Source organism: Gekko japonicus, unplaced genomic scaffold (assembly GCF_001447785.1).
Source record: "Gekko japonicus isolate JY-2015 unplaced genomic scaffold, Gekko_japonicus_V1.1 scaffold1992, whole genome shotgun sequence".
Classification (NCBI taxonomy): domain Eukaryota; kingdom Metazoa; phylum Chordata; class Lepidosauria; order Squamata; family Gekkonidae; genus Gekko; species Gekko japonicus.
The window spans coordinates 157,868-181,773 of record NW_015169234.1 but is presented as its reverse complement, the minus strand read 5'-3'; the positions used below and the strand labels follow the sequence as shown (position 1 = coordinate 181,773).

At 47.6% G+C, this 23,906-nt stretch overlaps 1 protein-coding gene across 1 annotated transcript in view; it reads left to right on the top strand.

Moving 5' to 3' along the window:
* Window positions 1-21,012: 21,012 nt before the first annotated feature.
* LOC107114847 (rho GTPase-activating protein 42-like) overlaps window positions 21,013-23,906 on the top strand; it is a gene marked incomplete at its 3' end in the record, with an annotated part of 116,097 nt that continues 113,203 nt past the window's right edge. The window contains exon 1 of the mRNA XM_015416445.1: window positions 21,013-21,191. Within this exon, the coding sequence (XP_015271931.1) occupies window positions 21,038-21,191 (154 nt within the window). The remainder of the gene's footprint in view (window positions 21,192-23,906) is intronic.

The following is a 23,906-nucleotide window of genomic DNA, read 5'->3' as shown; positions in this document are numbered from 1 at the left end:
GCTCGGCCTTCTTTATAGTCCAACTCTCACAGCCATACATGACTACTGGGATTACCATTGCTTTGACCATGCTTCTCATTACAATTTCACAACTACTTCTTCTTCAATCAATCTTATTTTCTTAATATTTAAATTTTAACCAATCATAGAATGCCCTCCAGGGTCCCATAAATTCTTCTTCCATTTTTCCTTTTAATATATTTGTCAACTTGTCCATTTTGGCATACTCCATAATCTTCAATATCAACTCATGTAGCATTGGAATCTTCAATGTCCTCCGTGCCATTGCAAATAAAATTCTGGCAGCTGTTATAAACATGTAAAATAAAATATCTGTGATTCTTACCTAAATCATCTGGTAAACAATTTAACAAAAATATCTCTGGTTTAAGAGGTATTGTGATATTCAAGATTAACTGTAAAAAAGTATGCACTTCAATCCAGAATTTATGAACCTTTTAACATGTGCACCACATATGGTAATATGACCCAATGTGATTATTATGGCCAAAATTATAACAATCATACCCCACCTTTCTCCCCCAAAGAGGAACCAAAATGGATGCCGTTGTTCTCTTCTTGTGTAACAAACAATGGCAATACAGTACGTGTCATGTATTAAATTTGAAAAACACTGTCATGAAGGAATACACCCAAAAATTTTATTTGAAATTACAAAATTACAAGTTTAAACATAATTGCAAAAAACCCGCCCTCTTATTAACTGTTCTTTGAAGATGCAGTACAAGTACAAGCTGAATTAAAATATGTAAAGCTAAACCACAATACATACGGTTAACCACGTAGCCTTAGACACGGCAACAGATGTCCCGGGTAAATCTCTATTTCAACCCTATATCAGGCCGTAATTATATGGTAAAGCTGCAACAAAAATTACAGAAACTGAGCATGCTATACATTCATATTGAATGCAGGTCAGAATCATATGGTAAAGCTTCAACAAAAATTACAAAAATTGAGCATGGCAGGGCTGTAGCTCAGTGGAAGAAAAACTGCTTGGCATGCGGGACATCCCAGGTTCTGTCCCTGGCATTGCTAGTTCAAAGGATCAGACTGGAGGTGATTAGAAAGACCACTGCCTGAGACCATGGAGAACTGTGTAGACAACAGCAACCTCGATGAACCAGTGGTTTGATTCAATATAGGGAAGTGTCCCCATTTTATCCTCACAACAGCCCTGTAAGGTAGGTTAGGCTGAGAATATGTGACTAGCCCCAGGATACCCAGCAAGCTTCTGTGGCAGACATGGGATTTCAATCTGAGTCTCCTAGATCCTTGTCACACACTGTAACCACACTGCCGCTCTGGCTTTGACAGCTCAGAGAGGCTGTTTTGTAAAGGAAGGGATACGTTCACCTCTGTCCATGCTGACGTCCTCTGAAATGGGGACCCAGAGTGGCTTATATTGTTCCCCACTCTCCCATTGTCTCCTCACAACCACTTTGTGAGGTAGTTTAGGCTGAGAATGTGTGGGTGGCTCGAGGTCACCCAGCAAGCATCTGTGGCAGATTGGGGATTCAAACCTGGATCTCCTTAAATCCTACTCAGTCACTCTCACCATTGCACTCTAGTTTGGTGTAGTGGTTAGGAGCACGGACTCTAATCTGGGAGAACCGTTTTTTATTCCCCGCTCCTCCACGTGCAGCTGCTGGTGTGACCTTGGGTCAGTCACAGTTCTCTCAGAGCTGTTCTCTCTAGAGCAGTCCTTGAAAGAGCTCTCTCAGCCCCCCCTCACAGGGTGTCTGTTGTGGGGAGGGGAAGGGAAAGGAGATTGTAAGCCGCTCTGAGACTCCTTCAGGTAGTGAAGGGTGGGGTATAAATCCAATCTCCTCCTCCTCCTCCTCCTCCTCCTCTTCTTCTTCTTCCCATGACATGAAAGAACATCCAGCCATCATCCTGTGAATGGCTGTAGCTCAATGTTAGGACACATACAAGGGTTTTAGAGGGAAGGAACTAAGTTCTATTTTTAGCATGGCCAGTTAAAGGGTCTTAGAATGCATGCTGGCACAACATAATTCTGGCTTGTTTTCCATCTTTTCCACATGCACAAGACAGTGCAAAGTATTCCTTCCAGTTCATTTTCAACATCAAATTCAATCACACCAGCTATCTGTACAGTCCATTGATTGATTTGTGCATCATTACTTCGTTTTAAAATATATGGATGTTGCTGCATCCCTTGCAGTATCACGCGGGCAAGTGGAACCGTGCTAAGTAGTTTTTCACTTCCGCTCGAGCATCACTGGAACTGAGCCATTGCTTACATTCTTGTGAACAGAAATAGCTCAACCTGCCCTTTTAGCTGCTCATGGCTTCCTAGTTCATTTTTACACACACCCCCCCCCAGCCTCTAGTTCGCCTGCTTCCCCCCCCCCCCTTTTAGTTCTCACCATTTTTATTTCCTTGCTGATCACTACAGTTGAGGCTGGACATTTTTTTTAAAAAAAGGTACAAATCTAACAGTAGGGGGTGCCAGAGTGCACCAAAAGAAGGCTTGACTTTTGTTCAGAGATAAAAAGGTAAAGGTAAAGGTTCCCTTGCTCGAAAGCCAGTCGAATCAGACTCTAGGGTTGCGGTGCTCATCTCCGTTTCAAAGCTGAAGAGCCAGCGCTGTCCGAAGACGTTTCCATGGTCATGTGACCGGCATGACTAAACACCAAGGCACACGGAACGCTGTTACCTTCCCACCGAAGTGGTACCTATTTATCTACTTGCAATTTCTTGCTTTCGAACTGCTAGGTTGGCAGAGATGGTTAGTTAGCAAACACCACCTTGTGCAGAACTGTGCTATTTTTTAACATTAAGTTTATTACATACATATCACTCAAAAAAGAAGGAAAATTAAAATATTCTGGGGTGTGGAGTAATCTTTAACTGTAAAATTCATAGTAAAATTCATACAAACAGAGACTTATACAATCAAGAGACATATCAACAGGAAATCAGGGCAGGGAATGCTAACATTAAATCTCAGGTTTGATCAGAAAATTGTCCTCATAAAATATTTTGGAATCTACTCCATACCACAGGAGGACCTCTTCTACACCCCCCTTATCTGAAGTACCTGGGACTTGTCAACAAAGAAAGGGGGAAACCTCCACATTCGCTTACAAACAAAAGGAGGGAAAGGAAGAGGCCAGAGCATTGGGCTCACCATCTCAAATTCATTATTTTAAAATGAGCTGTTTAAAAGGACCCAGAGCTCCGAGTGCCAAATTTTATCCTGGTAGGGACATTTCTTAACTGATCTACTTCAGTTTTCAAAAATGTGACTCGGCAATCTGAAAAATAAAATGTCAGGTCAAAAACGCTGCATGCATATATAGTTGACATGCAACGTCCATCTCCAGGACACTGATCTAAAAAGAAGCTTCAGGACATGTGACAAAGATCACACGTTTTGAAAGGATGCACCTTTTGTTCTTTAGAATGCTGATAATCGAGCTGGGGAGACGCCTTCAAATAGCAAAACCCAAGTGGAAGTCTAAGGATTAAAGTTCCTCTCCCTGCTTGCACTGCCCCGAAGCAAACTGAGGCTCTGTGAGCCTTTGGCTTTACATTGGATGTGAATAATTTCTCTGATGGTTCAAACTGCCAGGTCTTCAGATGCCAGCAATACAGTAGGCCATCTCCAGGCTGGGAAGTATCTGGAAAATTGGGTGGATGCAGCCTGTGGATGGCAGGGTTAGGGGAGGGGAGGGGAGGGGAGCGGAGGGACTTCAGTAGGGTATAATGCCACAGAGTCCACCTTCCACAGTAGCTATTTTCTCCAAGGGAACTGATCTCTGTCGCTTGGAGATCAACAGTCCTCGCAGGATATCCCCAGCCACCACCTGGAGGTTGCAAACCAAAGAGAGAGATTACGGGATGGAAGTTGAGAAGAAACAGACAACCGTGATGTATTATGCCCAAAAAGTCTCTAGGGACTAGAAATTTCTTTTTCCGATATTCGGTTTCCTGGAAGCAACTCCAACACCATGCATATTATATCTCGTTTCGTGTATAACTTCATCGAAGTGGGGGTAGTGTTGAAATGCCTAGGGCTCTTTTTGTAGCAGGAAGTCCTTTGCATATTAGGCCACACACCCCTAATGTAGCCAATCCTCCAAGAGCTTACAGAGCTCTTCTTACAGGAGCTACTGTAAGCTCTTGGAGGATTGGCTACATTAGGGGTGTGTCGCCTAATATGCAAATGAGTACCTGCTACAAAAAGAGCCCATAATAACGCAAGACTATACAAAACAATTAGCAATTTTATAATGTACTTATAATATTAATCCATTTGGCAAACACTCTATTCATATTCGTTTGAATTGCTTCCAGTAAACTGAATATGGGGGAAAGAAATTTCTGGTCTTGGAGACTTTTTTTTTTGGCATAATACATCACGGTTGTTTGCTTCTTCTCAACCATCTGGAGGTTGGCAACCCTAGCCAGCAACAACAGCAGGTAGAGGGGTCTAATGACTCTTCCTGGGGAGGGAGTTCACCAGTGGCTGTGCAGACTCCAAGAAGTCTTGATTTAGGGTTGCCAACCTACAGGTGGGGCCTTGGGAACTCCAGAACCGTAGCTCTACTACTTCATTGACATAGCTTGCTGAAAAGGCAGGATTCAACCCAAAACCTCTCCAGCTGACCTCTGTGAATTGGGGGTATTTGGGGGGATATGGTCTGTTCTTACAATGTAGTGGAGTCCTCGGATTATGCCAAGCCTAGGATCATCGATTGTGCATCATTCTGAATGCATGTGCGGCTTTGGCGCATGGGCAGTCGGTGGCTTTCACCACGCGGATACATGTTTCAGTTTAGAAAAAACTGATTAATGCAAACACACTTGCCTTTGGTAATCAGGCGGACAAAACTGCCAAAGCTAGAATACTGGGGAAGCTGGCCAAAAGTAGATTATCCAGCACCTTCTCGGCAGGACTGAGCCAACCAAAGAAAGCACATCTCTTATAAATTAATTTGTTTTTCTGTCAGGAGGATTTGGCAGTCAGGGAATTCCAATTTGTCTATATTATTTCACTCATGCGTATTTTTATCTAGCTTTATGGGAGCTCTATCTTTATATTCATCTAGATTCAGTTTATTGGTCCACGGGGGGAAATTAACTATTTACCATAAGCTGTGTGTCTGTGTTAAGTACCATTAACTCAAATGTGAACTTGTGGATCTCCTGACAAAAATATGTAATCTTTCCTTAAAATCTGCCTCCATTCCTGAGGACTGGAAGGTAACTAATGTCACTCCCATCTTTAAAAAGGGTTCCAGAGGAGATCCGGGAAATTACAGGCCAGTCAGTCTGACGTCAATACCAGGTAAATTGGTGGAAACTGTTATTAAGGATTAGTAGGCATACTGATGAAAATAAACTATTGAGGCAGATTCAGCATGGGTTCTGTAAGGGAAGATCTTGTCTCACTAACCTGTTAGTGTTCTTTGAGGGAGTGAACAAACATGTGGAAAAGGGGGACCCAATAGATGTTGTTTACCTTGACTTCCAGAAAGCTTTTGATAAAGTTCCTCATCAAAGGCTCCTAAGTAAGCTCAATAGTCATGGGATAAAAGGACAAGTCCTCTTGTGGATCAAAAACTAGATAATTAATAGGAAAGAGAGAGTGAGTATAAATGGGCAATTTTCACAGTGGAGGGTGGCAAGTAGTGGGGTACTATCCTAAGCCACCCAGCTACAGCTTGTAATGCCAGGTCCAGATGTACCAGGTTTGAGTCAGACTGGCTGCCCAGCAACACATAGAGCTGGGTGTCATCGCATATCAATTACATCCCAGTCCACAACTCAGGGCAATCTGGACAAGGGGTCACGTATAGATGTTAAATAACATCGGGGAGAGAACAGCCCCTTGTGGCACTCCACACACCAGCGGGTGTCTTTTGGACAGCTGCTCCCCTAATGCCACCCTCTATCCCTGACCTTGTAGGAAAGAGGCCAGCCACTGTAAGGTAGACCCCTGAATCCCAGTGTCGGTGAGGCAGTGGATCAATAGTTGGTAGTCGACTGTGTTGAATGCCACTGACAGGTCTAAAAACAACAGTACTGCCACTCTGCCTTGATCCAGATGCCTCCTGATATTGTCCATGAGGGCGAGCAGTGCCGTCTCTGTCCCATGGCCTGGGTGAAAGCCGGACTGGAATGGGTCTAGTATGTTAGCATCATCCAGAAAACTCTGCAGCTGCATTGCCACCACCCTCTCAATAATCTTGCCCAAATAGGATAAGTTAGAGACCAGCCGATAGTTTGCCAATTCAGCCAGGTCCAATGATGGTTTCTTTAAGAGAGGGGAAACCACTGCCTCCTTAAGTGCCCCGGGAAGGTTCCTTCAAAGAGGGACTTGTTGACAATTTCCATTAGGGGCTCTCACAACCCATCACGGCTAGCTTTAACAAGCCATGATGGGCACGGAACAAAGCTGCAAGTGGTTGGGCATACAGTCGAGAGAATCCTGTCAACTTCTTCTAGGCTGAGCCGAGTGAAATGATCCATGATATGACTTGAAGACGTGCAGGGGGCCTCGAATTCAGCTACTGTCTCAATTGTGGCAGGGAGGTCACGGTGGAGTGACAAGACTTTAACTGTGGGAAAGCTCACAAAAGCCTCACAGCTTATGCCCAATTCTCTAGCATTTGGCAGAGTAGTCAGAAATCGAATTGTTCTAAATAATTGGGCCGGGTGTGAGCTCGCAGATGCAATCGAGGCCACACAATACCCCTTCTTAGTGGCATTGACTGCCATCTCATAGGTCCTCATAAACGACCTATAGGAGGCTCTTGTGGCTTCATCATGGGCTTGCCGCCATTGTCTCTCTAGCCGTCTTATTCTCTGCTTCATTAGCCACAACTCCTGGATAAACCATGGAGCTAACCTAGAGTGGGGGCGCAGAGGGCCCCTGGGGGCAATCTCATCAATGGCCGTGGAGAGTCGGGGATGCCTCATCTAAAGAGCATAGGATCCGGCAGAGCCATTTGAAACCGCATAAGGTCCATCTGGCTCCACAGGCAAGCTAAAATATGCTTGCCACCCAAACAGGGTTGGGTGGTACATTCACTCAGGCCACTCACTGAAAATGTCAAGACAGTTTGCGACTGCAATTAAAAAAGGCCAATGCTACGCTGGGGATTATTAGGAAGGGAATTGAAAGCAAATCAGCCAATATCAAAATGCCCCTGTATAAATCAATGGTGCAACCACATTTGAAATACTGTGTGCAATTCTGGAAAACCATAGAGTTTTCCCTTGTATGGCCGTGGCCCTGCCCCCAGCGTGCCGGCGTCATGATGTCACTTCCCTGTGACGTGCATGCTGGGGCGGGGTTCCCCCCGGGGTCCGATTCCCCAGCGTCTGGGAACGGGCCTCTGGGGCGGGGGGATTTTCGCCCCCCGGGTGGGCTTGGCAGCCCTAGCAAATCATCAGCTTGGCAGCCCGAGCCGCCATAAATGCTCTTCTAACAGGGCAACCTAAGCAGAGTCAGTCAACTCTGATTCTGTTTGGAATCGCATTGTTAGTTTCCGACTCTGCTTTTCAAATCTGACCAGGCTAAACATATTTAAAGCAAACATATTAACAATGCATTCCAGATAGATTACAGAAAATTAATCTTATCAGTATCGATAACTCCTCTGGCTCAAATTAACAGCCCACATCATCCTACTGGCCTTCTTTTTAAATGGGTATTTGCATTGAGAATTGGGGACTGGGCGTGCATTGGATAAAGAAAGTAGGAATTGAGTGAAATCAACCCTTGAAATTCTGCAGACTAGCAAAAATCCCAAAGGGAATAGATGGGTATTTCCATGTAGAATTGGTAGGACTGCCAATCTCCAGGTGGTGCCTGGAGAGCTCCAGCTATTACAACTGATCTCCAGGCAACAGAGATCAGTTCACCGGGAGAAAATGGCCGCTTTGGAAGGTGGACTCTGTGACATCATACCCCACTGAGGTCTTCCCCTCCCCAAACCCCGCCCTCCCCAGGCTCCACCCCCAAAATCTCCAGGTATTTCCCAACCCGGAGCTGGCAACCCTAAGAAGGGCGGGAATATAAATACAATGAAATAAAATAAATACATAAATAACTGAGGACTGGAAATGAATAGGAAAAAGAAACTGGAGTTGAGTGAAATCAACCCTTGGAATTCCACAGAATAGCCAAAAATCCAAAAGGGAATAGATAGATATTTGCATTTCGAATTGGGGACTGGACACAAATTGGAAAAAGGAACTAGGATTGGGTGAAACCAACCCCTGAAATTCCACAGAATAACCAAAAATCCAAAAGGGAATAGATAGATATTTGTATTTAGAACTGGGGACTGGCCATGAGCTGGGAAAAGAAACTAGGGCTGGGTGAAATCAGCCCCTGAAATTCCACAGAATAACCAAAAATCCAAAAGGGAATAGATAGGTATTTGCACTTAGAATGGGAGACTTGACATGAACTGGAAACTAGAACTGGAGAAAATCAGCCTCTGGAATTCTACTCAAATCCAAAGGGATTTGCAGAGGATTTTTAAAAGCAGCCCAGCTTGTTCACTGGACTTCCAACAGCTGTTTGTGTTCTAATTAATTGGTCCTTTAATAAACTTCACTAAATCTCCACTGCAATTCCATTGCATGTTCCCGAGAAGCTTCAAAATCTTCTGTTGAAGTCCACTTTGCACAAAATCTCACAGTCATTCTTGAAACAACAAACGGGAGAGAAATAAAGGCTATCTGCAAGCGTTACCCTGGAAAAGCACACATGTAATCATACTAATGGCTGTATGGTTTGTTGGAGCCAAAAAGAAGAGAATTGCTTTTATGACTCATCTGCATTTTATCCTCAATGCAATGTATAGTTTTTGTAGGCTTCAGATCCAGTATGCATTCCAAAATTAATATGATTGGATACCCGGAATAACATGTTCTTGTGTAAGCCTTTGTCCAATAATAGTAGAATTGGAACAGTATTGCCAATGGGAATTCTCCTTACAGTGAGTAATGTGTACGAATCTATTAGATATAAAACAGGACAGTCGGAGAGTAGCATTAGTGCTTCTAACGAACACGCACTTTGTAGTCATCATATGCCAGTACAAATTTATTTTCTATTTTCTATTCATGGGATATTGCCTGTGAGCAGACCAAAGCGCACTTATATTGAAGTACATTTCATGAGAAGGGAGTTCCATTCCATAGAACTGCTCCCAAGTGAATATGTTTCTTATGGGGGAAAGAAGACTCTCGAATGCAGGAAGAAAGCATGGGGGTTGCTAACTTGGTTGGGAAATTCCTGGAGATTTGGAAGTAGAGCCTGGGTTTGGGGATGGGAAGGACCTCAACAGAGTATAACGCCATAGATTCCACCTTCCACAGTGGCCATTTTCTCCAGGAGAACTGAGCTCTGTAGTCTGGAGATTAGATGTGATTTGGAGATCTCCAGGCCCCACTTGGAGGTTGGCAGCCCTACAGGGGGAAATATGTTCCGTGTGATCACACGCTCACCAGTTGGCCCTATTTTGATTTTGTGTATTCTCCTTGCAAACGTATTTATTTATTTTTGCATGTGCTACCAAGTTATTTGCTTCTGTCCGGGGATGGCCCTTGACCTGGACTCACCACTGTCCCACCCCTTGGATCCACACCCCAGAGTAAAGCAACCAACAGGGGCCGCAAGAGCAGTTGCCTCAGACTCACTGCAGCCTGGCAGCAGAGGAGACAGTAGCAGGTAGGGTTGCCAACTCTAGGTTGGGAGACTCCTGGAGATTTTGTGGATGGCATCTGGAGATGGCAGGGTTTGGGAGGGGGAAGGCCTTCAGTGGGTTGCCAACCTCCAGGTGGGGCCTGGGGATCTTCCGCTTTTACAACTGGTCTTCAGCTGACAGAGATCAGTTCCCCTGGAGAAAATGGCTGCTTTGAAGGGTGGATTCTATGGGACTGTGCCATGCTGAGGCCCCTCCCCTCCCCAAACCCCGCCCTCTCCCGGATCCACCCCCAAAGTCTCCAGGTATTTTCCAACACAGACCTAGCAACCCTATGAGTGGGGTATAATGTCATAGAGTCCACTTTCCAGAGCAGCCATTTCCCCCAGGGATCTGCAGCCACCACCTGGAGGTTGACAACCCCACTCGCCAGGAGAAGCAGCCTGCCATTGGGGTGAAGGGAGAACTAGCAACACTGGCCAGCACTGGAAACTGGTGAACGTCTTCTTTCTTTCCAAAATGTATACCCTGCCTTTCTGCCCTCATCAGGGCCACCAAGGTGGCTAACAGATGGGAAAGATACCGCAGGAAGCAGGCCTGGCCCAGTTGGTGGGTATTTCCACACAGGCAGGCCTCCTGGTCAGCCAATCAGGGAATGGCAGGCAGGCCCACAGGGGACCTATCATAGGGGAGTGCTGGGAGTAGAGTTGCCATTCCCCAGGTCTGGGCAGGGAATCCTCCGGTTTTGGGGGCTTCTGCCTGCCGCTGGCTACCTGGCCGGTGGGGGAAACCCTGCCCCCAAACAGAAGTGACGTCATTGTGTTTGGGGATGTTGTGTGGCGGCGACGCTATGGTTTGAGGACAAAACTCTATGGTTTGAGGGCCCCACTCTGAGAAGGCTCCCTCTCACCTAGGGTTGCCAAGTCCGAATTTCGCCGCAGCAGGGGACTCCCGCGAACCGCATCCACGTCACTCAGAAGTGACGCGACCACGCCGGGCACGCTGGGGGCGGGGCCACGACCATCTGAGGGGAAACCATAGAGTTTTCCCTCGGATGACCGTGGCCCCGCCCCCAGCGTGGTCGCGTCACTTCCGGGTGACGTGCACGTCGGGGTGGGGTTCCCCCCAGGGCCCGATCCACCAGTGGCAGGGAACGGGCCTCTGGGGCAGGGGTTTCCCCGCCCCCCGGGGGGACTTGGCAAGCCTACTTTCACACACACACCCGCGCCAGCACATGGTGAGTACCTGGCAACCCTCAGGCCTTCTCTGATAGGCTGGGCCATCCATAGGGCCAGAGACTGGGGCAGACTGGGTAAGAGGTGGGGCCAAACCCAACCCATATAGAGCCAACCCTGGAGCAGGCCAAGGAGGAATAAGAAGGCCTTGCTCTGATCAAGCAGGGGCTCAGGGAAGACTGAGAAACAAGGTGGTGCATGCTGAGGCTTGTGGGAGCCTACCCTGTTGCGTGGCAGGATGGTAGAAGGCCAGCAGGCAGGGCTGGAGAAAGAGAAGCCTCATAGCTTCTTTTATGGCATTTCTACACCATTTTCCATAACACAATTTATATGCAGTGGTTGCAAATAGCGTTGCCAGCTCTGAGTTGGTTAATACCTGGAGGTTTGGGGGCTGGAACCTGGAATGGATGGGGTTTGGGGAAGGGAGGGACCTCAAATTGGGTTGCCAGATCCCCTCGTTGCACCAGTGGGGGGGATTTGGGGGGCATTCTGGGATGTCCAAGATGTGATGACAAATAACAAATAATAAATAAATAAATGTCATAATGCCAGGGACGTCACGTGGCAATGCTCTGGTTTTGAGGCAAAACTCTATGGTAAAACTGGCTTCAAACCATAAAGTTTTGCCTTCAAACCACAGCGTTGCCACGCAACGTCCCCAATGTGATGATGTCACGTCTGGGAGACGTTATTGCGTCAGGGACGTCATGTAGCAATTTCACTGTTTGGGGGTGGGGTTCCCCCACTGGCCAGCTGGCCGGCAGTGAGCAGAAGCCCCCCAAATTGGGGGGACCCCCACTGGGACCTGGGGACTGGCAACCCTAACCTTAACACGGTATAATGCTGGGAGTCCACCCTCCAAAGCAGCCATTTTCTTCAGGAGGACAGATCTTGATTGCCTGGAGATCAATTGTAATAGCAGGAGATCTCCAGGTGCCACCTGGAGGCTGGGAACCCTAGATGCAAATCTTAACATTATAGCATATGTTCAATGAGGGGCGGGGAATTGTCACTAGGAAACAGAAAATGGTGCAGAACAGGGCTCTTTTTGTAGAAAAAGCCCAGCAGATACTTATTAGCATAATAGGCCACACCCAACTCATTAGCATATTAGGCCACACTCCATGACAGCACAGCTCATTATCACATTAGGCCGCATTCCCATGTTACCAGAAGTGTGGTTATCCAGCCACACCCACCTTTTGCTTGTTATTCTGTTTACCTTGTTTGTTGTCAAAACCCAGGGCTTTTTTGTAGCAGGAATTCCTTTGCATGTTAGGCCACACACCCCGAATGTAGCCAATCTTAATGAGTTTCTGCTGTTGGGTGTGGCTTATTATGCTAATGAGTTCCTGCTGGGCATGGCCAAATTGGGAGCCAGACGGAACTCCGTTCCTGTGCGTTCCTGCCCAAAAATAGCCCTGGTGCAGAAATACAGACTTGCAGGTTCAACTCGCACCAGGGAAAAGTGAAAACAAAACGGGTTTTCCTAGTGAAATCAATGCAGCTGCAAAAATTAGGTAGTTTAGGGTTGCCGGCTACCTGGAGCTGGCAACCCTAAGCAGCATCCCTGTCTCTTCACTAACACTTGCACCAATGCAGGTTGCCCATATTCCCCAAAGGATACTCTGGTGACCTGATGTTGGCTGTGCTGAATCCTTGGACAGGCATGCTTTCAACTCAATCCATTCCTTTTTTCAGAGCTAGTTTTAAAAAATACTCTGATCACAGGGAGATTTCCGTTTTCACATGACATACTTGCAGGGTTACCATATTTTGAAAAGCAGAAAACAGGACATATTTCCCGACTTCAAACCAGTGATCACTGTGACAGATCTCATTTTAAATACCCCTACTATTAAAGCTGTGAAAATTGCTGCTAACTAGGAATACTCCTAACCTTCCAACCCCAAAAGAGGACATTTTCATCAGGGTTTTTTTTTTTAAAGAGCCCAAAAGAGGAAGGTCACCAAAAAAAAAGAGGACAGGTCCTCTAAAAAGAGGACATCTGGTAACCAATGTTCCCTCTAAGCTGTGAAATCTTCTGAGCAAAAATTCTACTTTGTGAGCTCCTGGCATTAAAGCTGTGAGCGAGCAATTTGGCTACTGCATAGTTTGCTCTGGAGCCATCCTTCCTGAGCTAAGACAAAAACGTGTGAGCTGGAGGCTAAAAAACTGTGAGCTAGCTCACACTAACTCAGCTTAGAGGGAACATTGCGCGGTAACCCTACGTATTGATTTAAAAGAATGACTTCATGCATAGTGTGTTGATTTGATAGGCTGCCACCTCAGGAATCTCCCTCAAGAATATCATGACGATCTTATGTGATGCTTTTAGCCCCCAGCACTCTAAATTCTTAGATCATTCTTACAGGAAATGAGGCTTTTGGTACCTTCCGCCATAGAGTTGATTCCAAAATGTCTTGGAGAATGGAGGCTATCTAGATGCGTCTATGGTTCCCCCACCTGCCGCTTCTTCCCTGCCCTCCATTCCTGTATTATCATTTCCATTATAAATAGGATCATCAGCTCTGGGTTGGGGAATTCCTGGAGTTTGGGAAGGGGAGGGGGTTCAGTAGGGGTGTGATGCCATAGGATCCACCCTCCAGTTTGGTGTAGTGGTTAAGTGTGCGGACTCTAATCTGGGAGAACCGGGTTTGATTCCCCACTCCTCCACTTGCACCTGGCTGGATGACCTTGGGCAAGCCATAGTTCTGATAAGAGCTGTCCTTGAAAAAGAGCAGTTTCTGTCAAGAGCTCTCTCAGCCCCACCTACCTCACAGGGTGTCTGTTGTGGGGAGGGGAAGGGAAAGGAGTTTGTAAGCCGCTCTGAGACACCTTTGGGTAGTGAAGGGCGGGGTATAAATCCAATCTCTTCTTCTTCTTCTCCAAAACAACTGTTTTCTCCAGGGGAGCTGACCTCTGCAGTCTGGACAAAGGAACATATGAACCTGCCTTGCACTGAATCAGACCATTTCAACTCAGACTGGCATCCGCTCTCCAGGCTCTCTGGTAGAGGTCTTTCACATCACCTGCTACTTGATCCTTAACTGGAGATGCCGGGGATTGAGCCTGGAAGCTTCTGTGTGACAAGCAGATGCTCTGCCAGTGAAGATAGATCCAGTTTGGTGTAGTGGTTAGGAGCACACAGACTCTAATCTGGGAGAACCGGGTTTGATTCCCCACTCCTCCACATGCAACTGCTGGGTGATCTTGGGCAAGCCACAGTTCTCTTGGAGCTGTTCTCTCGGAGCTCTCTCAGCCCCGCCTACCTCACAGGGTGTCTGTTGTGGGGACAGGAATGGAAGGCTATTGTAAGCTGCTCTGAGACTTGAAGAGTGGGGTATAAATCCAATCTCTTCTTCTCTTCTTCAGGTGGTCAGCTTTTGTTGGTCTTAACGGTGCCACTGGACTCTAAATTTTCTCCGCCAGTGAGCCATGAAAGGGGATGACTGGAGATCAGTTGTAATTTCAGGAGATCTCCAGGCTGAGTAGTTTGTTTTGCTTTCTCACTTTTCTCATTGCAGTACATACACAGCTCTGTTCTGCAAAGGGAGTCCTGTATAATCTTGTATTCCTTCAGTCTTTCTCTGCCTGTATTTGACCATCTCCCACCATTCTGGGCCATTCCCTTTGACCTCATCCTGACACAATCCAGCTTCTCCCTTTCTTCTTGATTTCCTGGGGCTTTGGGCTCAGACACCAGCCCACCCAAGTATGCTGATACACGCCTCAGGGTTAAATCACTGCGCTGTTTATTTTTCCAGAAACTCACAGGCTGGTGTTCCTCGGATTCTGAACTTTTAAAGAAAGGGCTGACCTACAGTTTAATCATCTATTTTCACAAGCCTGGGGATGGACGGACCTTTGCATTCTGCCTGGATGATTTATGATAAATGTGATATGTTTTGGATATACATTGAGATGTATTTGTGGCTAATAAGGGTCCTAAGGAAACATCTGCAAGCAGGGACTTAAAACAGTATGAAAAATAAAATGGAAGATTTGTGAATATCGGTACAAAACCATCACAGTCTGAATTGAATAGCTGAAAGCCATTACCCACTGGCCTGCAGAATGAGGAAATGGATAACCATTAAACTGTCCACGGGAGGACGCTCCCGGTGCTCCCATAATGGAATAAAAACATTGAGATCGAAATAATAAGAATAATAATAATGCAACATAAAAAGGGGAGGGGTACAGAGTTCAAGAGAAGTTCACTTTCCTTGTTTCCCATCAGTACTGATGGCATTTTTATGGCCAAAGGTATGAGAATATGCTAATTTTTCTTCCTTGTCAAGGAAGTGAATACTCTTCTCTCGACTGTAAATTTCTGTAGCACTCTTATGAGATTTGGGTGGGTATAATATATGATAAATAGATATTACTGTAACACCATTACCAGCTTTCCTGGCAGAGGTGTCTTCTAATAGCAACATGTGTGTAATGTGCCATCACGATGCTGCCGACTTATGGCGACCCTATGAATTAATGACCTCCAAAACGTCCTATCATTAATGACAGCGACGTATGGGGTGGATTACAGTCATCCAGCCGTATGCCAGCCTTGAGGAAGGCCCATTGCTCTTGCCACACAGATGGCTCAGAGATGCAGCCCCTTTGGCACTGCCCACCCTGCCAGGCTTGGCTAGGTTTGCTCCTGGCCACCAGTGGGCAATGGTCTACTCGGGGGTCAAGCTTCAGCAGATAAAATAGTATAAAGATATTGATTGTATGATGTACGCAATAGTAAAATAGAAAAACATAGGGCCTGAATAGCAGGTTGCATTAAGAGTCAGGACCAGCTTTACATGAGCTGTAATAATTTCCCATTCCAAGTTGATGAACGTGTCAAAATGATCAAGGTGGGCAGCTGTGCTGGTCTGAAGCAATAGAACGAAGTCAGAGTCTGGTGGCACCTTTAAGGCCAACAAAGTTTTATTCAAGGTGCGAGCTTTCGTGTGCATGCACACTTCGTCAGACAATGGAATGGAATTACAGATCACAGTTGTATATATAAAGGGTGGCTTGTTAAATTAGCATGTGCCCCAGTCCGGTGGCCCCACCCCCCAGAGACGCCCCAACCGCCCGACTCACCCGGGAACCAGCAGAGGAGCAGAGCAACCACGATGCCATGGCAATCGATAGAGCAGCGGCCCAGCTCCTCAGCGTGGGAAGCCCCGGGAGAGGCAACCTTTGGCGACCCAGAGAGTTGCAGTAGTGTCGGCAGAGCACGGCCCCTGGAGCGTGCACCCTGGAACCTCACCCCAGCGAGCCGCGGCGCGGACGTCGCAGAGGGAAAGCTGAGGGTGGACACGGCGAGGAGCCCAGGTGCCGGCACACTTACGCCTAGACGGTGTCTGGGCTTATCACCGGGGGTGGGGCCAGATGGGGAGTAGAGGCGGCGGGAAACACAGGCGGTGCTGGGAGTGGAGAAGAGGGAATAAAAGGAGAGAGAAGCAGAGGGGCCGGGGAGGAGAAATGTGCGAGGGAACTGAGCTGAGAGAAACAGAGAGAGGGAGAACGAGAGGTGTCCTGCGCACGCCGGCAGAGGGACTTAAGGGGTGACATTGACCCCGTCCCCTGCCTATCTGAGGCCCCACAGCAGACTCCTCCTTAACGAACTCCCTCCAACTCCAAGGACCGTCCGCCCTGGTGGGAAGCCAGACACCATGGCCACGGGCGGGTCAGCTCCTGGATCACAGACGGAGCCTGACAGCATGCAAAAGAGTGAAGAAAATGACTAACACAGACCATACGCATTTCAGCCTCAAGGGCCTTCCTCAGTGGTCAATAATACATACTTTTTAGAAACAGATCCAGAAAATACTACCCATCTGTCTAGGTGTTGTTATCTGGAAATACAAAGGGAAGAGAAAAGGAAAAAAGCCAAACTGCTATAATAGAGATACACCTGATTAATGCTGTACTAAATATTTTTGGAAAATTCTGCAAAAAAATAACAAAATCAGTGCTGCCTCATATATTGTGCCATAAGATGGAAACTTATAAAGCAGGCCATAGATCTCTTCACATGGTAGCTGCATTCACACATAAATCTTCATTGATGTAATAATCTATACAGTGAAAATTATATATGAGCTAAACTTTATAAATTGACAATGATCATTTAAACCTGAAAATAATTAAACCTACAAACAGGCTTGGCATAGAATTTCCAATATTTCAGGATGTATGTGTCATCAACCAGCAACTGAAGTCAAATGACACATTTGTCGTACTAAGGTCAGCTCTTTAATGAAATGAAAGGATGATGCAATACCTCCTGTGTGTAATGTAGTTCTGCTTCCAAAGGAGCAAGGAAGAGGAAAGGGGGGGGAGAAAGAAGGGGGGGAGAAAGAAGGGGGGGGATCAAAACGTCAAAGGATCAGTACTGCCCATCAGACAACAGCAGGCACTTAGCCACCGAAACCACGCATATGCAGACACAGTGAGTCCAGTCCACTTCTTCATTCAGTCTCATTAGGTGTCAATGTCTGAAGATGGTGAATCCAAAATACTTTTCGTCTGCGCATCCACCATGCTCTATGTGCATCCTGTCTGTGCAATCTCCCCCTCCACCCCACGCCCCCGCACATACTGGTTTATATGCTCAGGCTAAAGGCCATGTGACAATTCCAGTCAGTATGAGGTTGCCAGCCCAAATAATAGAAGCAGCACAGGTAACTTTAAAGAAATGAATGTCCTCAATGGCTGTTGCTAGGCAGCCACACAGTATTGCTAGCCATCAAGTGTTGGTTTCCTCACCCTGGGTGGTGTCTGATAACCTCAAGTTGTTGGAGTTTTTTCAACTGAAGACTAAACACCTGCATGTCTGAGTACATCTATGTATGATTTCAAGTTGGGAGCTTTAATTTTTTAAAATAAAATTACCTGTTGTTGTAGGTTTTTTTAAATGTTGGTTTCTGTTAGTAAAAGGTGGAGAGGGTTCTTTCCAGGGCCATTTTGGACTTTTGAGGGCCAGGACTCATTAGGGCCTCATGAATCCTCATTTGGACTCATTAGGGCCAGGTCCACCAGCAGCGAGGATTGCCATTTGCCCAGTGTGGGTGGGAAATCCCCAATTTTGTGGGCCCCTGCTACCAGCCAGCTGGTAGGTGGGAGGGAATCCCCCTAAACAGTGACATACCTGTGTCACCCAGAAGTGATGTTGGCACACTGGCGAAGTTGGGGGGTGATACTCTGGATTTTGGGCAGAACTCTATGGTTTGATGCCAATTTTACCATAGAGTTTTGCCCAAACTCCAGAGCATTGCCCTCCGACATCGATGCTGAGAGAGAGAAGGAAAGTTACAGGTGAGTAGATAAAGGTAACTTGGCTGGTGGGTGGGAAGAAGAAAAGGGGGAGAGGTTATAGAGGCTTTCAGGAAATAGTGGGGATGGGAAAATGAGTTGCCCCCCCCCCCTGAAAGTCCTTGCAGGTTCCATGCTTGTTACCACTGATTTGCAGACTGCAGAGATCAGTTACTTTGGAGGAAATGGGTTCAGGTGGGGAGCCGTCTGGGTCTGAAGCAGCAGAACAAAGTTTGAGTCCAGTGGAACCTTTAAGACTAACAGGGTTCTCAGCTCTGGGTTGAGAAATACCTGGAGGTTTTGGGAGTGGAGCCTGGGGAGGGCAGGGTTTGGAGAGGGGAGGAGCCACAGCAGGGTATAGTGCCACAGAGTCCACCCTTCAAAGCAGCCATTTTCTCCAGGGGAACTGATCTTGATCATCTGGGCATCAATTGTAATTGTTGGAGCTCTCCAGGTGCCACCTGGAGGTTGGCAACCCTGAGGCCAAAAAGTTTTATTTAAGGCATAAGCAAGATAGGACCCGGCAACCCTATGGGTTAATGCCTATTCAATGGGGTTCAGGATAGGGCTGCAGGAGGGTTGTGGCCTCCTCTACTTACGGGTAGTTCATACCATAAGCGTTCCTGGTGATTCCTAAAACTAACCCTAAGTGAAAAGGGTAGCTCTAGCCATCACCGGAAACTCTATGGTAAAGCCAGAAGTTCCTAGCTCTTCACCTCTGGGTAGCTCTAGGAATCAGCAGGAGCTCTATGGTAATATCTTCCAGAAGCAGGCAATGAGACCTGGGGGCAGGGAATCCCTCTCCATCACCAGGGGCTTGGTTGGCAGCTCTAGTTCAGGGACACCTGGTTCTTTTTCCCATTCAAATAGCAACACGAGCATTAACCTGAGCCTGTGCATTGGATGGACTCCTATGTCGGGGATTTATCTTTTTACATATTGCCACCAAGGGACATTTAAAAGGGAAACTCTCAGCCTACTGGCCCAGTTAAATGATGTGTTGAACTGCACGTGTGTATCGGAACTGTTACTGAATTACTATTATTTTAATTGTTTTGAACCAGTTTGATATTGTTATGTATTAAAATGTTCACAGCCCTGAGCCCCGTGTGCAGGGGAGGGTGGTCTACAAATCAAACAAATGAATGAATGAATAAAAATAAACAACCGCATCACCCACCTCACCACGTGGTGAACTCTGCACAGACTTGCTCAGCACTCACTTTTTGAACACACCAAGTGGTTGTATGGATTTGGGGGCGGGGTTTGGTGTGTGGGGGGAGATATGAAAAGCTTTATTCAGGGCTTCCATACTTCTAGCATCTTCATGGCTGGTAGAACTCTATTAGGTGGAGTTTTTGCTCCCATAACTGCCCCTTTGGGTTGCCAATATCCAGGTGGGGCCTGGATGTCTGGAACTGCAACTGACTTCTCTAGAGCCCAGAGATCAGTTCCCCTGGGGCAAATGGCTGATTTGGAGGGTGGACTATATACCCTGTTGAGTCCCCCCCCTCCAGCTACCCCTCCCAAAATCTCCAGGAATTTTCCAACTTGGAGTTGGGAACTGCACTGCCTCTCCATGCAGAAAACAGTTCCCTTGGATGATTTCAGAGATTTCAGTGGTTCCAAGCACTAGTTATAAGCCCCTGGTTCAAATCTCAGTCCATCTGTATCCCTTAAATAACGTTTCTGGGTCCCCACCCCCCAGAATGAGAAATAGTGTAAAACTTGAGAATGAAGAGCAAAAGCATTCTCTCAACCTTCCCCCAGAAGTAAGGTCATGTGGCCTTAGGGCACGTCCTCAAACCTCCACTTCCCTCATTCCTTTACAATGCATAGAACTGCCTCGAAATTACAAATTCTTACACTACACTTAGTTTGATCCCTTTACCTGTCCTGGAAAGGTCACGCTGTTGGCCTGCTTGATAGAGCTGCAAGGATTGCTTGAAAAGGGCATTTCTTGGGATGGCAACTCTGCAACGAAAACACACGCACACATACACGAGACAAGTATTTATATTGCAAGCATTCCGGGGGGGGGGGGTGCGTATGTCCGAAAAAGTCGCATGTTTTGGGGCATTCAAAGCAATTTACTCCACGGCACAGCTCGGCTTATGCACAAATTTTAGGAACCACATTTGTGCAACGCGTCTGCGTATTGGGGACTCCCCCCCCCAAAAAAAAAGCGACACAGAGGGAAATACGTAACATTTTGCAATCCATTCTGCCTACACTGCCAAATCTGGGTGTCAGCACACAGCTATTACTATTGAAGCGGGTGCGTGTGGTCCCTTTTTAAAACCTGAGGAGGGGGCGTGGCGCCGCGGCAAACCCCGGGGCGGGGCGAGGCCTGGGAAGGAGCCCCGCGCGCTGATTGGGCCGGACCGGGCGACCAGAGAACTCCCCCTCTCCCTTGCCTCCCTCCCTCCCTCCTCCCGCCCGCGTGTCTGCATGTTGACCTGGGAGGAGAGTTTTCTTGGCCGGGCCGGGGGTGGCTCAAAGGGAACTCGAAGCTGGCGGGAGCGGGGGGGTGGGGAGAACAGGGTCCAGCCCCGGAGCTGCCGGAAGAAGCGGCAGAGGAGCGGAACGCCGTGGATCCCGCGCCGCAGGCGATGCCCGCCTGGCGAGACAATGTAACCGGCTGACAGCCGCTTTCGGAGGTGCCGCCGGGTCGAAGCAACAACCCCCCTCCCTTTTTTCCCCCCTTCCAATTCTTAAATTGAGGAAGGCGCCCGTTTTCTGTCACTCCCCGGGCTGGCTGCGGGCGCTGCCATGGGGCTGCCCACTCTGGAGTTCAGCGATTCCTACTTGGATAGCCCGGATTTCAGGGAGAGGCTGAAATGTCACGAAGTCGAGCTGGAGAGGACCAACAAGTTCATCAAAGAGCTGATCAAGGACGGCAGCCTCCTGATCGGGGCCCTCCGAAGTGAGTCGGGGCGCCGGCGGGGACTCGGCTGGCTGGCTGGCTGGGACGGCGGATGGGAAGGTAAGGGGGGGGGCGATATAATAATAAAGGGCTGTTCTTTTGTTTGAATGGATCAAGGGAAAGGGCTCCCCTTCTGGCAGCCGGAAAGTTTTCTCGACATTCCAGGAGGGCTGCTCCTTGGCTGGGTCCCGGGAGAGAAAAAGTGACGCGCTTTTGCAGACGTGCGCGCTTCTGGGCTTGCGTGCGTGTGAGAAAGGAACTTCAGTCCTATGGGCGAAGGGTCGTAAAGCTTGTTTGCCCTGCTGGGCTCTGCTCCCCATCTGCGCGTTTGCGAAGTGTAGGCCCTGTCCGATAGCATAATCTGAAGGCATACCCTTCTGTTGTCGCGATTTCCTCCTCTCGGTCTCCGATGTTTAGCCCCATTGTGTGAAGGAGAGCTTACTCCCAGGTAAACGTGCGCGGCGGGATTGCGGCCTCACAGTGCAAGCATAGAATCACAGAGTTGGAAGGGGCCATATAGGCTATCTAAATCCAATCCTATGCTCTGCTTGGTGGAGTGGCAAACATAGTGACTTGCATAGGGTTCCTCTGACGCTTGCATTTTTAGGACAGAAGCATTAGAGCAATGTGCAAGAGGAAACCTCCCCCCAAACAACAGAGAAAGCAGGTGCAATTAAAAAGCTTAACCTGATCCCCCTCACCCTCCAAATACTGCAGGTTTCCTCTTCTAACAGTCCAAGCCCATTGCATTCAGTTATATAAGTCTGCTCCGTAATGGCCCCGTTCACACGGAGAAGTTGCCACGCTGAAGACACGGATGATAGGCAGATTTTCCGGGCACGATCACACCGCAACATCTGGGAAGCGTAGTGCACTGGTGGCTAACCCGTGGCTTGTTGCCGAAGATGCAGAGTAAAAAACCACCACATACAATGTACAAGTTTCCAGAAAACGCGGGGCAAGGGCAGGTGTCCGATCGCGTTTCCGCTGGAAACCCGTGGCATCCGGCGCCTGCCCATGTCCCGTTGCAAACTGGATGTGTTTTTTTTAAAGTCTCCACAGGATGCGCACAAACGATCATGCGCATGTGCAAACCGGTGAGACAAAAAAATCCCATTTTCCACGGAAGCGGCGCAGCGCGATTGCCGGTGTGATCGCACCGTGCTGCTTCTTTGCTGCGCTGCAGACTAGAACTGTGATCGGCACCTAATGGCCTAACCACGGGACCTCAACAGGACATCTGATCAGGCTGCTGCGCATTACTTTGTTCCGGGGCAAACAGCCACGCTTCCCCCCCGCATTTTCCGGCCCGTGTGACTGGGGCCAATATTACCTTAACTGCTTTCTTAAAATTTGGATTTTTGCAGAGTTCAGTGGGTATTTATAGCTAAGCTTGCATAGGAATGCAATTGTGAACCCACTCTATATGCATGTATTTATGAAGGCCCAGAGAGCTAGGATTTGTTGCAGCTGCCTAGCACATAAGAATACAAGAGAAGCCAGTGCTGGATCAGGCCAATGGCCCATCCAGTCCAACACTCTGTCACACAGTGGCCAAAAATACCAGGTGCCATCAGGAGGTCCACCAGTGGGGCCAGGACACTAGAAGCCCCCCCACTGTTGCCCCCCCAAGCACCAAGAATACAGAGCATCACTTGCCCCTGACCGTGAGTCCCTATCTATACCTTGTGGCTAATAGCCACTGATGGACCTCTGCTCACCCAGTTGATGCTGTATAATAGATGAAGTTGCTGGGCATCCATATGAGGATGCGACTTCCCAGTTTAAGGCCAGGCTATGGCCCAGGCTAGTCTGATCTCGTCAGATCTCAGACGCTAAGTAGGGTCGACCCTGGTTAGCATTTGGATGGGGGACAACCGAGGAAGTCCAGGGTTGCTATGCAGAGGCAGGCAGTGGCAAACCACCTCAGTTTGTCTCTTTCCTTGAAAACCCCTACAAGGTCATCATAAGTCGGCTGCAGCTTGAGAGCTCTTTCCACCACCGCAAAGAGCCGCAGCTCTTTTCGTTGGTTGCCACAGATTTAAGCTGATCTTAAAGGGGAACTTGTTGAAACTTCAGCATCTTAAAACTTCTCTCACTCTTCCTCTCGTGAACACAGAGCGGTGTATGTGGGAATGTTCCATTTGGTCCTCGAAACCATCCTGTTAAGTATAAATATTATGTGTGAAAAGGGATTTGAAGTCAAGTCTTCCTAGTTCAAATCCAGCATGTGATCTGCCCGGTCGACACTAATCAGGGCTAGAGAAGCAGGATAGTTACTTAGAAGCAATGTTCCCTCTAAGCTGTGGAGTCCTGTGAGCAAAAATTCTACTTTGTGAGCTACTGGCATTAAAGTTGTGAGTGAGCGATTCGGCTACTGCATAAATTATTTTGCTCTGGGGCCATCCTTCCTGAGCCAAGACAAAAATGTGTGAGCCAGAGGCTAAAAAACTGTGAGCTAGCTCACACTAACTCAGCTTAGAGGGAACACTGCTTAGAAGATACATAAAAGTGCTAAAACGTCTTAACCCGCCCATCCCTCTTTTTAAGTGCTGCCCTATGTACTCTGGTATATAAGGAACACTCGTGCTGGAAATTCCAGTAACACAGTCTGTTCTAGGATAAACTTTTGTGAGTCAGAGTTCACGTCATGATATGTACGATGTGGGCAACTCTTTAGGCAGGTTTTCAAAGGTGCAGGCAGCAAAAAATGGG